The sequence below is a fragment of the Amorphotheca resinae genome, assembly GCF_003019875.1.
Source record: "Amorphotheca resinae ATCC 22711 unplaced genomic scaffold M430scaffold_1, whole genome shotgun sequence".
NCBI classification, from domain to species: domain Eukaryota; kingdom Fungi; phylum Ascomycota; class Leotiomycetes; order Helotiales; family Amorphothecaceae; genus Amorphotheca; species Amorphotheca resinae.
In genome coordinates this window covers 172,775-187,370 of record NW_020194471.1, presented here as the reverse complement: position 1 = coordinate 187,370, position 14,596 = coordinate 172,775, and the positions used below count along the sequence as shown (strand labels likewise).

General features: G+C 50.1%; 6 protein-coding genes across 6 annotated transcripts; 4 read left to right on the top strand and 2 right to left on the bottom strand.

Moving 5' to 3' along the window:
* Window positions 1-912: 912 nt before the first annotated feature.
* Window positions 913-1,880, top strand: M430DRAFT_37910 (hypothetical protein; the record flags this gene model as incomplete). The annotated part of the gene is made up of 1 exon (XM_024867196.1): window positions 913-1,880. One exon carries the CDS (start codon window positions 913-915, stop codon window positions 1,780-1,782), a length of 870 nt encoding a protein of 289 aa, XP_024724604.1. The 3' UTR covers window positions 1,783-1,880.
* Window positions 1,881-2,061: 181 nt separating this feature from the next.
* Window positions 2,062-3,800, bottom strand: M430DRAFT_93342 (hypothetical protein; the record flags this gene model as incomplete). Its single annotated transcript, XM_024869773.1, has 3 exons — window positions 2,062-2,173; window positions 2,231-3,256; window positions 3,304-3,800. 3 exons carry the CDS (start codon window positions 3,798-3,800, stop codon window positions 2,062-2,064), a joined length of 1,635 nt encoding a protein of 544 aa, XP_024724603.1.
* A 490-nt stretch (window positions 3,801-4,290) lies between these two features.
* On the top strand, window positions 4,291-6,615 carry M430DRAFT_111500 (hypothetical protein). Its single transcript, XM_024861441.1, has 2 exons — window positions 4,291-5,241; window positions 5,287-6,615. Exons 1-2 carry the CDS (start codon window positions 4,380-4,382, stop codon window positions 6,546-6,548), a joined length of 2,124 nt encoding a protein of 707 aa, XP_024724602.1. The 5' UTR covers window positions 4,291-4,379; the 3' UTR covers window positions 6,549-6,615.
* Window positions 6,616-7,169: 554 nt separating this feature from the next.
* Window positions 7,170-7,542, top strand: M430DRAFT_62366 (hypothetical protein; the record flags this gene model as incomplete). The annotated part of the gene is made up of 2 exons (XM_024868985.1): window positions 7,170-7,260; window positions 7,376-7,542. 2 exons carry the CDS (start codon window positions 7,170-7,172, stop codon window positions 7,540-7,542), a joined length of 258 nt encoding a protein of 85 aa, XP_024724601.1.
* Window positions 7,543-9,475: 1,933 nt separating this feature from the next.
* On the bottom strand, window positions 9,476-10,226 carry M430DRAFT_149518 (hypothetical protein). The gene has a single exon (XM_024863153.1). It carries the CDS (start codon window positions 9,976-9,978, stop codon window positions 9,547-9,549), a length of 432 nt encoding a protein of 143 aa, XP_024724600.1. The 5' UTR covers window positions 9,979-10,226; the 3' UTR covers window positions 9,476-9,546.
* M430DRAFT_92449 (hypothetical protein) lies at window positions 10,213-12,452 on the top strand (the record flags this gene model as incomplete). The annotated part of the gene is made up of 4 exons (XM_024869712.1): window positions 10,213-10,423; window positions 10,488-10,820; window positions 10,887-11,158; window positions 11,205-12,452. 4 exons carry the CDS (start codon window positions 10,213-10,215, stop codon window positions 12,450-12,452), a joined length of 2,064 nt encoding a protein of 687 aa, XP_024724599.1.
* Window positions 12,453-14,596: the final 2,144 nt, after the last annotated feature.

Genomic DNA, 14,596 nt, shown 5'->3' with positions numbered 1-14,596 from the left:
AGAACACCCTCCGTACCGCCCTTGATATCCTTGACAACCACTGCGACAGTATCGCTTTAGGCTCTTTATTTTATTTCGTACGAACATGAAGAACCTTCATATATTCTGTGTCCATTTTGTGTTTTGAGACTGCTCTAGCAAAGAGCGCCATCACCGATTCACCGTACCAGGTTGCAGTCGGGGAACCCAGAGACGGGAAAGATCCTCGTGGCAACCTTCCATCGCATGGGAAGGGGATGTGTGGACGGGGCTAAGGCATGGATTTCTCTCTTGTGGCTTGGAATTCATTGTTGGTTAACTGGGCTGAAGTCTGCATATCGCACGCCCTGGTCCTGATCACCAACAACAAGAGGCTGTGCTTTTTCAATTTCCAGTCTTCCACCCCAAACCACGTTTTTACGCCATTCGGCTTATCGTGCGTTGTTTGGTCGGGTCCAATCGGGCTGTTTCGTCTTTTGCTTATGTTGGCATTGGGGGTTGCACTATAGCAAGGCTGTGTCAGTTGGAGTTCTCGCGGCAAAAGCATTGCTTCGTTTCGTTTCCATCCTCATGTGCCTCCACAATCCAACATCAGCTTCTTGAGAAACCAACCAACATGTTGGCCCTCCCCTGATCGCCCCCCTGATAGCTCATGGGGTATCATCACCAAATCAGAAAGCTTGCCCACCACCCTCTTTCCATTCTCCATAAGCTGCATCACAGCTTTGTACAGCGTCGTGAGAGTCGATTGGTTGAGAGCTGTGCCTTTTCCAAATTGCGGAGTATAAGCTGATAACTTAAATCTGAGTGCCATACCCCCACATATCAAGATTCTATATCGTTCAGGTTCTTACTATCCGGCGCCTCTCTCTTACCTCCGTTTGTGTCTTTCTACTGTTCTGTCTATCAAAGATATCCCTTCTAACTCTCGATATGTTTTCTCTATTTTCCGTTCTAAGGACGTTTTACCAGTCCCAGACAAGGTCCAGGACACATGGCACAACCACTGAGAAAGAGGCACCTTCACCGCCCATTCTCCGCACCTACACCCTCCTCCACAGCGGCGGTGCGAACTCGAGAGACCTCTCCATCCTCCCGGAAGGTTCCTCCTCTGCTATCTACACCACCGCCGTCGAGCCCATAATCGACATGCAACACCCCAACTCCATCACCCTATATTGCCCCTCTTCCCCCGACCCCATTGCCGGGGTAGTACGCATGTACCACGGCTGCGACACTATGAACATGGCCTTTGGCGACCCCGAGGATTTCTCCAAGAGCGACAACTCCGTCTGGGAAGATATACTCGTCAAACCCGGCTCTCGCACCACCCACGAATTTGGCCTCGGCCTCGGCGACGACCTACGCCGCGGATTCGAATGGCAAGCCTGTCACAATACCCTCACTGCACCACCTGCCACGCTCTCACCCGCCACCGAGAAACACGCGCAGGGTAAATCTTCCCCTGGCAGGACGCCCAGCGGGGGCATCCCCGAACACGCCGCACGCACTCATTCCTGGAGTCTCGCGGAGAAGAAAGCCAAGCCCCGGAACTTCAAGTTGGTGGACCGCAATGATGGCGAGACGGTCGCGATGTTTGTGCATCCCGAGTTGGTCGGGCATGATGCGAATGCGCAGGGGGAGATGAGCAGGAGAGGCAAGTTTGTAATCTTTAGGGATTTCTGGAAACATGGTCTTTATGTCGAGGAGTGGGATAAGGCGGTTTTGTTGAGTGGGTTGGCGGTCCTAGAGAGGGTGGATAGGGAACAAGGAGCTTCTGGTTGCGGAATCTCGGAGTCTTGAGATACATCACTTGAGCTAATGAGATGCCGATTGGAGATGGTCTCAATGGTGGCTAAGGCGTCAACTGATTTAATTGGCTTTATGCAGAACAAGATACCAAGAAATTGAGTTTTTAATCGTACACTACAGAGCTATATGATCAAGTCGTGCCTGAGCCCCTTTGTAAATCATAACACGGGTATGAAAACAGCCATTGCCATCGTTATCTAGCGAAACCCACTGAAGAACTTGCAACTGTCAATCAATACTACACGGATTCAGCGATCATCTGAAAACACCTCATAATTTTGCCTTGACCTCATGACCGGACGCGCTCGCCTCGTTGTTCACCACTACATCACCGCTCTTATCAGAGTTGCCAAAGAAGATAACCTCGACCGTCAAATCATCCCTGCCATCATGTCAGTAAATCAATGGAGATGGATTTCGGATGAGGGAATGAATTCACCGATATCTCCTCGAGTATGGGGCTGGCAGAGTCAACAATGCGCAGACCATATCCCTATCCTTTCCACCCAGTGCGTTCCTCACCAAATGTGTCGCAACGTTCTTATCCTCAACGACGAACCGCTCATTCTCCCCTCCTTTAACGCCCCACTGCTGTTGTCTGATGGGCTGTTTTTGGCCATCTCTGCCCCTCCTCTCATTCCCTTTCACATGTTCAACCGGGAGTCCTTTCTTCTCATTGGAAAACATCTTCACCCAACTGGACCCCATATTACCCTTTGTATCGGAAGACTGCTTCTCGATCCATTGCCCGACGAGCCCGACGACCTCCTCGTTAGTAAGCATCTCCCACAGACCGTCTGTGGCCATCACCAAGAAATCTCCCTTATCTGGCTCGATCTTTGTGGTTGTGATGACAGGTTCAGCGGTCACGTAAGGAGGGGTGCGGAGGTTAGGTGAGGGCGTGCGCCCGAAGAAAGATCGTTTGAGCTTTTCGGAGACTTCCCGTGTCCATTTATATGTTGCATCACCGAAAGCTCGCGATGGTTCGAGTCCGCCGAGAACTCGACCGTTACGGATCACGCCATCCTCACCAGGGTGAAGTTTGCGCATCCTTGCTTCTTCATCCGGGTTACTGCCAGTTTGATCAACAGAGAGGGGAGTCGCGATCCATTTTCCACTTTCGCCCCGACGGCCCAGCACTGCCCGCGAATCGCCTGTGCAGGCCACACGGAGGAGATTGGTGTTGGTGTCGTAGAATGAGAGGAGAGCGCAAGAGCCTGAGAGGGCCGGGGCAAGGAGTTCCGCCGCCACCAATTTGGAGTTGGCTTTCAAGACCTTCTCAACGCTTTCGTGCACGATTTCATGGTCAAGTCTTGTGAAGCCCGTCTTGATAGCGGTTTCAATTGCTTCATGAGAGGGAGCTTTAGAGGAGGGATTGGTTAATGCTGCTTTGTAGGTGTTGTTTAATTCTCGAGCGACGAAGGAGATGAGAACCTGTCGTAATTTCGCGGATGTAGTCCAGCCTCTGCCAATCATTAGTGATTTATAGACTCGCATTCATGTTATACATACGCATGCCCATCGAAGACCCCCCAGAACATCCAGTCACTCGTAGGGTTCCCATCAGCTGTGGCGGTAGACAATGCTGACGGCAATTCGATTATCTTTTCTGCGTGATCATCCTCGATAGGATCATTGCTCGGTACCTGCACGACATCATATCTCACAACACCCTTGCCTCGTCCCACCAGGTAGGACTCCTCATTTCGTCTCAACTTCTGTGTAGCTTGTTCCGGTGTCAACATCTCCAGTACTTTCCTCCCAGCGCCATCCGTATCCTTCGATATAGGACCCTCTCCTGTAATTGGGCCGGTGTAGAGAGAATCGGCTCCAACAATCACAGCCTTCCTCGCAATTTCAGTTGCCTGGGGGTTCTGCAGGGAGTTGATTGCAGAGGTTGAGAATCCGGGCGCCTGCTGCAAATCTGTCCCGTTGCCCTTGTAAGCATACCAAGCCCCGTATCCAACAAGGCCCGACACCACAGCGACGGAGAATCTTCGCAGGTACATCGATTGCGCTCCCTTAGCGGATGCAGCGAGCTTTGAGGTGTGGTTTTTGGATGCTGGTCCACTCCCTCCAGAGGCGTATCGTATTCCTAGCACATAATTCGATCGTTGAAAACCGCTGCGACTGCGAAGAGCGAGGCTTCGTGATGGTGCAAGACGCGAAGTCCGAAACACTTGTATTGCTGCTCGACGCATCGGATGAGGTGGGAATAGACTGGAGACCTGGTGGCGGGAGAGGTGAGGCGCTAGTCACCGTCGCAAGGAACGAGATCGCGGCGAGGTGAACTCGAAAAAGAATGATGGGGGTTTTCAAATGAGAGTTGTTGTTACAGTCGCATAATGAAAGAAATGGATTTCCCTTCAAATTCAGTTCATGAGAAGCGTTGGACGTTGGATGATCGAGATCTCAAGCGGCGTGATGGCGCGTGCCTACGCGAAGTCCCGAATGCGTCATTCGGCAAAAATCCATCCTCCGGTCATATACTTCGTCCAACCCCAACTGCTTAAACAGATAAAAATTCGACAACTTGCAAGACTGGCAGATGAGCAGAAAGTTCTGCGCTTCCTTATTGATATTCGAGAATGTCGAGCAGACAGCTTCGAAAGCTGCAACAGCAGAAAGAGCTGGAGCAGGCAAAACTACAAGCAGAAGCAGAGGAGGATTCAGAAGAAGAACCAGATTTTCTACCGCAGAAAGCAAAACCCAGCCTATTTGCTAGCCTAGCTGCTCTCGAGGATGAAGGTGAAGGGGATGAGGATGAGGACGAGCAGGAGGCTGAAAGCGCAAAGGAAGACCTGAGCGAACCAGAGCCAAGCCCCGCCCCCGCACCGAAGGCAAAGAAGTCCAAGAAGAAGAAGAAAGCAAAGAACAAGGCGAAGGCAGCGCCGGTCGACAAGCAAGAAAACGAGGACGAAATTGAGGCGGCACTACAAGAGCTCAATCTGAAGAAACCTTCCGGCGACTCCCAGGGGCAAGATACGGCACCCTCATTCGATCCTGAATACGAAAGGGTATGCGCCTTGCTAGGTATTCAAAAACAGCACCTCAAGGTGGCAAATGAGATGCGAAATCTGTTTGGGAAGACAGCTATAGAAAATCATGACGATGCTGGAGGCCCAATTGGTCGAGGAGCCAGGAGAAGACAGAGAGGGCAGAACCAAATGGTGGACCTCGGGACGGCCCTCAAAGGACATCACCCTCCTGGAAAAGGCCTTTCGGCGCTTACACTACGACACAACTGTCTCATACAAGGGAAAGATGATTGGCCTAAAGGGACTACTGGTGGGCTCACGATGGAAGTCGTTGATGATATGAGATTGGTCGATGGAACGGTAGAATTTAGATATGTACACGATAAGACATATCAATCTCTGCAGCAGGCGTTTCATGGATACGTGGAAATGGGAGATCCTCAGAACTTGATAGGGCTCCTGACGAGAAATCGTAAGTCTTCTAATCTTTCTGGCTGCTTTGTACTAACAGTCTCAGCCTACCACATCTCTCTCCTCCTTCAAGTCAGCATTATTGCCAAAGACCAAGGTGATCATGCAGTGGCATCAGATCTCGTTGAGCGAGCCCTGTTCACCTTTGGCCGAGCAGCTTCGTCCCTATTCAGCACGAAGCTAGCAGAAGGCAAGGCCCGTTTAGATTTCCACCGACCAGAGAATCGAGAGCTCTGGCTCGCTGGATACCAATACATCAAAAGTCTTGTTATGAAGGGAACGTACAGAACAGCATTCGAATGGGCTAAGCTCTTGCTAAGTCTAGATCCGGAAGGAGACCCATATTGCATGCGTCTTATGATTCATCATCTTGCACTTCGAGCCCATCAATTCAAGTGGCTGCTAGATATCTGCGATCCTCAGAACGAGACTGAGGGGAAAGAGCCTCTCATTAAGATGAACAACTCTGGAGCGTACCGTGATCACAATGCCCCATCACTGGCATTGGCAGCTCAGCAGCTTGGAGATGGCAAGAAGAGCAGGGAGATCTTGACTAAAGCTATGCAACAAGTACCTTGGCTCTTTGTCCGCCTCTTCACCGAACTCAACCTGGACGCACCTAGTTCAATCTGGGGCGCCCTCCCACGAAGCAGCCCGGAAGAATTGTTCACTTCTTTGTATGTCAAACAAACCAAAGACCTCTGGAACACTCCGGAAGCCACAGCACTATTGATGGAAATTGCCCACACGATCCCCAAAGTTGATACGGACGCCATTCCTAAACTTGGCAACGATGAAATGACACGCGATGTGGTGCGCTTTATATACTTGGATAATACACCTGCACTCATGTCCCTGGTACCTTCGGCTATACTACACAGAAGCAATAACTCAGATAGCGATCCCCTCCCACCGGACAACAACGTTATCTCCTACGAGTCGCAGCGTATTGCTCTCCAAGAACGAGAGGCTCCTTGGAATGACCTGGATGTATTCAACAATCCCCTTGCCGCTCTGAGACAACTCATCCCTATATTGCCGAGATTTCGGGGGGAGGATGGGGATGCAGATGCAGAGGCTCCTGATGAGGAGGGAGAGGAGGAGGAGGAGGCGGAGGAGGGGACACGGGAAGCTCCCTCTATAGCAAGAAACTTCTTGAATCTGCTTTGGCGGCGGACGACGGGGGTGGAGGAGCATTCGGACGAGCATCTGGAGGAGTATCTGGAGGAGCATAGTCATAGTGATGCCCAGGTGCCAGACCTGGAGGGGCATTCTGACGATGAGTTGCCTGATTCAGCGGGACATTAGGCTTTACAGGTAAGGAGGATACAGTAGATATAGAGACCCCGCCCAATAAAACCCCCCTATTGCCAACTTTCCCATTCGCCAAACATCTCCCCCCCTCCATGACCACGTGACCGCATAGAGCAACCTTTCCAAACGCAGCATGAAGCGCCACATGAAACCCGCAGAGTCCAAGCACAATAGTTCCAGTTCTGCAAATCTCCACCGCTTTATCAGGCCGTGGCCCGAGCCGGGAGGCAAGCCGTATCGGTGTAGTAGTAGGCCCTTCGCAGGGAGAGAGTCATGAGTGAGCAAGTTTCAGCCGCCACTCGAAACCGTTCCTGGGGTAGTGCGGTCCCAAACCAGGGCATCACGCAACGGAAAAGCGACAAGGTGCATTTCTAAGCTGAGTGATACAATTGCGACCACGACTCTTTCAACCCAGATAAATACTCTACGAATCCCCCCGCGCTTTCGCTTCCGTCCCTCCCTCTCTCTCTCTCTCGCTCTCGCTCTCGCTTTCAAAGATCAACTTCGTGAACCTGAACTACTAGCTCTCGTCCTGCATTCCGAGATCTACCGATCTATCTATCTAATCAACGCCGCGACCCCGCTACAACTATCTGCGTCCCAGTGCCCAGCATCATGTCCGCGGAACACACGTACAAGTTCAACGTCAGCATGTCCTGCGGCGGCTGCTCCGGCGCCGTGAACCGCGTCCTTGGGAAACTCGATGGTTGGTCCTCCCTCCCTCCCTTGCTTTACCTTCCGCCCTCGGGTTGTTTTCTTCTCTTTTCTTTTTTTTTCTTTTTTTTTTTGAGGAACACAAATGACCGATTTGTATACCACAGGAGTCAAATCCTACGACGTCTCCCTCGACACCCAGACCGCGACCGTGATCGCCGAGCCGACGCTACCGTACGAAACGGTCTTGAAGACGATCCAGAAGACGGGCAAGAAGGTCAACTCTGGCGAGGCGGATGGGGAGAGTAAGAGTGTGGAGATTGTGGATGCCTAATAAACTGAATCGGAGGTGGATTCTGGGGATGGCGGAGAAGTGTAATGGATTGGAAGGGAATGCAACGATTTGGAATGACTTGAATTGAATTGAATGACAGGGGGGGTGGATACCCATGGGGTGGATAGAAGGACATGCATGCTTGCTTGCCTGATGATGATGATGAATTGAAAGTCTTAGACAGACGTCTGGAATGATACGGTTTTGCTGCAATTAAGCCTAAGAGCTGTGTTTCTTTATCCTAGAGCGAGGGCGTGGTGTTGGAAGCTGAGCTATAGCGCCACGAGGGAGATGCAGCAATGCATAAGGTAGGTTATCTTTGAATGAACTGCTTTCTTGACGGCGTTACCTTCTCTATCCCATGCCTAGTCTTTATCGTGATATTAGAATTAAGGAGAGCTATCTCCCTTCTCGAGAACATGGGAGTTGTGTCTTCAGAAGGCCCTCGACCACGCACACATCCGTCAAGAAGCCCGCTCAGACTTATCACATACGCGAAGGGTCTGTAAAACACCATCGGCAAAGAGCATCAATGTGGACGATTTATCCAGACTTGCTGCGAACGCATTCAAGTCTTTCGTTACGGATCCAGCGGGGTGTTCAGCCTCGTTTCTAGCGTCGCCTCGCCCAACTGACAATTATCCCTCCATCTTGATCTCTCTTGCCTTATTAACAACCCGAGTTCCCCAACTTTTACGACTCCGGTTTGCTCGATAGAGGGATTAGGACTTTTGATTCCTCTCTGGGGCGATGAGGGATATCCTCTTCTGGCACGAGGCGAAAATCCCTCAGAGCGCTCTTTAAAGACGCCTCGCCGCCCTACTACGCAAGTGAGGACTTTCCTGTATTGTATACAGGAAGACTCTCTCGCTGCGATGGCCACCCGCGCCCTTCTTGTCTCCTGTTTCAAGAACTCACGGGCTGACATATCTGGGTTCGAGATGGATCAATTCAGAGCTGGGGTTCTTTGATGGGAGCAGGATCGAGTCCCATTCCCCTCGACGATGTCGGCCAAGAGGGCCGGTCTTTTCCCTCGCGACAATCTTCGCTTCAGAGCCGTCGGAGATGAGAGGTCTGGCTGTACGCATGATGCTTTGGAGGGGTCGCAGTCTACCTCGATGAACTTGGAACCTTTGTTGGTGTCGTAAGTGGGGAGAGCCGAAGAGGGCGAGTGCTCTATCATGGTGTGATAATATAAGCTCACCCCATCATTTCACGCTTTCTCCGGTGTACTCACGGAGAAGATGATCATGGACCCCGCCGCTCTCTTGATACGGTCCTCCTCCGTGTTGCATGGACCCAGACTCCAGTAGCACGCCAGCGAAGGGGGACGAAGGCTGGGCTCATCGAAGCGCTGGGCTACGCCGGTCTAGAATTCGAATGCGAGTCTGGGGTATGGAGTACGGAGCATGAGGTCGATGTAAAGTGGATGCTTCCAGAGGCCTGCTGCGAGATGCACTACTGGAGTAGGAAGAGTTCATGGCGAAGGCGCTGAGGCTTCTGGTGGTCCTGTCTTTGGCCAGTTGGAGAGCCGGGAATAGCACGCTTCTTGGACGATTCCCGTATCCTGTTGATCTTCATGGACTCAAAGGTGGACCACTCTCCCAGAACCCGGCATCAAGTCAATGGAGTAGTAGGTTGGAAACCGGCATCCGATATCAAGGATTGACGATCGGATGGATGCATTGAGACGAACCCATAGTTTTTTTTTTTTTTTTGTCTACTTTCTCAGCGATGTCGCGCCTCTATGAAGATCTCTGAAGTGTGATATACAAGGCTGCCGATTGCGTTATTGAGACCCCTGGTGACGAATTGCAGCTGTGATTCTCGAGTGAGAGAAACAGCACAGGAATACCGAGTGAGCATCCTCATCATCATCATGTGTACATCCCTTTCTTGTCCAGTATTCTTCTTTACTTCTCCACTTGATTTTATTTTATTTATTTATTTATCTATTTATTTATTTGTTTGTTTTATCTTATTTTCCCTCTTGCGCGCTCGTCTTCATGATAAAGAAGCAAGAAGCAGGCTTCTCCTCACGGATGGCGAGAGGTGGTGGTCCAAGCACGTTATTCGGGGGCGGGCGCACGTTATTACCCGTGATCCACTCTCCTCAGACCCGCGGCCCAAAACACCACGGGAGCAGCGCGAGAGAAAAGCTTCTCCTGGCATCGCATCGCATTGGCTTCCCTGCCTAGAGCCACCCCATCTCTGTGGTCGACATTCAGCAGAGACATAGTTAGGCTTACACTCAATGCCGTTCTGATAAGCGCCGCTGGGGACAGTTCGAGGCCCGATGTGGTCGCAGTGACTTGGACTTGGCTCTTCTTCACCCCACTGATATCTCCCCTCGCCTGTTGAATTGCATGCATCGTCCCGCCAGGGCTGCCTGTGCATCCTCGTCCGTTGTTCTGTAAGCATGCCCCATCCTGACATGGTCTGTGGATGCCGATGGCAGATCAACGCTGGGGACCCGCTGCTGCGGGAGAGACACACCTAATGCAGACCCGTGCCGGGGTGAGGTCGAGCACATCATCATCAGGATACAGGATGCGCTCGAGTACAAGTATCGACCTCCCTCGGACCCCCTCTCCCCTCTCCCCTCTCCCCTCTCCCCTCACCCCCTCCGAACCTCCTGCTGTTCAGACCTGCCCTCGGAAATCTACCAAGATGGTTGACATCGGCCATGGCATCTCCCTCGTTAACCAGGGCACTGGCTATGGCATTATCGTCGGCCTGGGCTTTTTGTTCGCCATCCTCATCTTGGCTGCCGTCAAGGTGCAGAAGACCTTCCTGATGGAGGATTCGGGGAAGACTGAGATGTTCATGACCGCCAATCGGACTGTGGGCACTGGCCTGACCTGTTCAGCCGTGTTTTCTTGTAAGTTCAGCCTCCCGCTCCGCCTCCCTTTGGGGTTATTCCGGGGCTGACATGGAGACCAAAGCCTGGATGTGGATCAACGAGACCGTCTTCTCTTGTGTTATGTGCTACAACTACGGCATTGCCGCCCCCATGTGGTACGGCACGGCCCTCTCGTTCCAGGTAGCCACGATGGCCATGCTAGGGGTGCTGAGCAAACTGAGGGTGCCGCATGCACACACGTCGTTGGAAATCGTCCGCAGACGCTATGGCAATGTTGGACATGTGGTCTTCACATGCTTGAATCTCATCAACAACATCTTCGGCTGTTCGAGTATGATTCTCGCCGGGTCCCAATTAGTCGTTGGTATCAGCGGGATGCATATTGTTGCTGCAACCATCCTGCTACCCTTTGGAGGTAAGCCCACCACCCCTGTCGTCTCCTAGCATCTAGGGTCCTGATCTGATACGCGCCACCTTATAGTCGTCCTATACACTGCTGTAGGCGGGTTGAAAGCAACCTTCTTGACTGACTTCCTCCATACCACTATCGCTCTTATTTTGATCATCTACTTCACTCTGGCCGTCCTCACCAATGAACATATTGGCGGTCTGTCCGGGCTCTACGATAAAGTTCAGGCTGCCAATTTCAATATTCCTGGGAATTATGCCGGGTCTCTCTTGTCGTTCAAGTCCAAAGGCGCTATCATGTTCGGTCTTGTTCAGAAGTTCGTAAATATCGCGCTTGTCATCATGGTATGGATCCCTGCCCCAATGGTCAGGATCTTACTGACAATTTTAGGACACTGCTTTCTGGCAGAAGTCATTTGCATCCGAGGTACACTCTGTTGTTCCGGGATATAATCTCGCTGCTATAGCGATCTTCTCCGTCCCTTGGGCCTTGGGTTCGATCCTCGGTCTCTCAGCCAGGGTGATTGAGACTCTTCCAATCTTCCCAACCTACCCAGGTCCATTCACCTCAGCAGAAGTCGGCGCCGGTTTCGTCATGCCATATGTCATCAAAGCCCTTCTTGGCACTGGTGGGGCGGCTGGCATGTTACTCCTCCTCTTCATGGCAGTTACCAGTACCGTTTCTTCGTCTATGATTGCAGTCAGCAGTATCATATCGTTCGATATGTATCGCACATACATCAATCCGAAAGCGACAGATAAGAAAGTTGTCAGCGTGAGCCATCTTGGTGTCGCCTTCCATGGGGTTTTCATCACCGGGTTCGCACTCATGCTCAACTACGGTGGTGCAAACATGACCTGGGTCAACTATTTCAGCCCTATCCTCACTTGTCCGGGCATCTTCCCTCTCCTCTTCACCCTTATGTGGTCAGGACAGACCAAAGCTGCGGCTATCATATCCCCGATCCTCGGCCTGATCACGGGCATCGGTATCTGGATTGGTACGGCTCAAGCCATCTACGGAAGCATCTCAATCGAGACCACGCAGATGCAAGCGCCTTCCCTCTACGGGTCATGCGGCTCACTCTTCTCTCCCATCCTCTACTCCCTCATCATATCCTACATCAAACCATCGACCTTTGACTTCCGCGAGTTCCTGCGCATCGATCTCATCGAAGACACCTCGAACCCCGGAACCGGCGTAACCAGCACTCCGAACACCTCCGTCCCCGCCCTTAACTCCAGCGACGATGAGAAGGGCAGCAACGAGAAAGGCACCTCTCCTACGATCCTCGCCTCCCCCCCTTCCCCTGGCATCCCCAGCTCCCAGATCCCACTCGACGAGCTCCGCCACCCCTTCGACGACGAAACGCTCGCCTACCTACGCCGCTGGTACAAGATCGCCTGGGCCTTCCTGATCTTCGTCATCCTCATTACCTTCGTCGTGTGGCCCATGCCGCTGTACCGCGACTGGATCTTTACGAAACCCTTCTTCAAGTCCTGGATCGTCGTCGCTATCATCTGGCAGTTCCTCGCTGTTATTTTGGTCGTCATCTATCCGATCTATGATGGTCGTCACGCTATCTCGCAGAGCGTGAGGGGTATGCAGGCTGCGGCGAAAGCGCGGTGGGTGAGATGAAGAGGGGGTCAATGAAACATATAGAATACATTCGCATGACATGGAATAAAAGCGGAAATCAATGGCAATAGACCGCGGGTACGGTACACCCTGCACAACGGGTTCAAGAACACTCTCGGAGGATGCGGAAAGCTGTGCTTTCGAGATCGGAGGGTCACACACCTTCTTGAAAGGGGATAGTGAATAGATAGAAATAGATAGACATGATAGATTCATTGCCATAGAAGAATAGAATGGGGTTTAGAAGATGAGAGGAGAATGCTTGGTGATTGATCTACAGTACTAGTGGGAAAGCTGAGCGATTCGCCGAGTTCACAGCAACCCCCTCCTCCGCCCCCAGAACACCCCCCAGGGCCCCAACCTTCCTTTGTTTGCCATTCCTGATACAAAAGAGGCTCGTTATTTTAGTATCTGTTGGACGGATATCCAGGTATTCAGAGAGTCTTGGTTTCTTGATTTGAGAGCAGGAGGGGCTGTCTGTTGGCGCGTCACATCCCGCGCAGGTGTAGTCGCCCTTCTCGGGCATGTGCTTGTCGTATCTGCTTACAAACGGCCGCGTCGCATCTCGCGCAGGTGTAGTCGCCCTTCTCGGGCATGTGCTTGTGGTATCTGCCTACAAACGGCCTGTGAATACAGGAAGGTTGAGAGAACCAAGTGTTGAAGGAACGGCATCAAAGGGACTAAGGTCGGTAGCCAGCCAGCCTTCGGCATAATAATACCACGTGCCTTAGGGTTGATTTCTAACAATTTTGGTGTCTAAAAGGGCTAGCTATACACCGGCGCCCCCCTCTCGATACATCGGCACCCCCCTCCCCACTATACTAGCTATATTCGTAGGCGGTAAGCGCCTGTCCTTCCTTAACCTCGCCGTCGCCTACCTTACTGTCGCTACCTTACTATTACTCCCTCTCTATTATCCCCCTTTATTCTGTTCTTATAGGCTGTTGCAAGAAACCACTGGCCTGATCACGTGGGGTTAGTAGTCACGGGACTAGGAGGTCCGGAGCCTCAAGTCTAACCTAATCGGGGTTAGCAACCCGCCAAAAGTTAGTTGTTTACTATTACTATACAGGCACTCTATATGATTACTTCTTACTTAGTCAATTTAATTTATTAGTTCCTACGATACGACGATAGATCGAATATCCTGTGTAATATAGTAGTAATACTATTCGATCTCCTCTAATACTAAATTTAAATTTAAATCGTTTAATCTATTAATCTATTAAGATTTGTAGTAAGGCCTGTTTTTAATTATAGTACGCCTAAAGATCGAACTAAGCTCTAGACTAGATTACAGAGCCTAGAGGATAATAGCTATATTACAGAACCCTAGACTAATCACGATATCTAACTTAACTACGCTTACAAGTAGTAAGAGGCTATAGAGTAAGAGTAACTACTATACTTAAAAATCTAATGTATTTAATATATTAGAAGCTAATAGACTCGACAGATATATATCTAAGAACTACCCTATTCTAAAGGTTGTTAAGTATAGTAACGCTAAAGCTATAAAGGAGGAACAAGAATAATATAGCGAATAGAGAGCTAGTAATATAGTAACGTACTAGGTTATTAAGAAGAATATCTTATTAGTTCTTATACTTAATCTTATAGCTAAAGTAGACTTAGTAGAGGCTATATAGACTAAGCTAGCTAATTACTATAAGGGTAAAAGGTTTACTTAATAGTACTAAGTAGTAGATAAGTTCTAGTTACTTAGATATAAGGATTATAATAATATAGAGAAGTTTATTAACGCCTTTATAACTCGACTTAAACGAGCTACTTAACTAGATATAGCGCCTAAGAGTAACTACTTATATACTATTATCTTTATTAATCGACTTACAAAAGCCTTTTCTTAATAGGCTAAGAGATACTAATCCTTTTAAAACCTATAAAAGAGCGGCAAAAAGAGTACCTTATTACTTAATACGTTAATTATAGAGATTAGAGATAAAGCTTAGGTAAAAGATAGTAGATTAGTACTATTATTAGTATTACTATATAGTAGTAAGCTAGATAATAAGGATAAAGAGAAGGGTAAGGGTAAGGATAAGGATAAGAAGAAGCTTAAGAGAAAGTAGTACTACTACTATAGTAAGCTTTATATTATAAAGGATAAAGATAACTATTAG

Excerpts from the sequence above, each read along its gene's own strand:
- M430DRAFT_149518 (XM_024863153.1), bottom strand. The coding sequence starts at position 9,978 with ATGTCAGGATGGGGCATGCTTACAGAACAACGGACGAGGATGCACAGG.
- M430DRAFT_111500 (XM_024861441.1), top strand. The coding sequence starts at position 4,380 with ATGTCGAGCAGACAGCTTCGAAAGCTGCAACAGCAGAAAGAGCTGGAG. Across the intron at positions 5,242-5,286 it reads AGGGCTCCTGACGAGAAATC|CCTACCACATCTCTCTCCTC; the intron begins GTAAGTCTTCTA and ends TAACAGTCTCAG.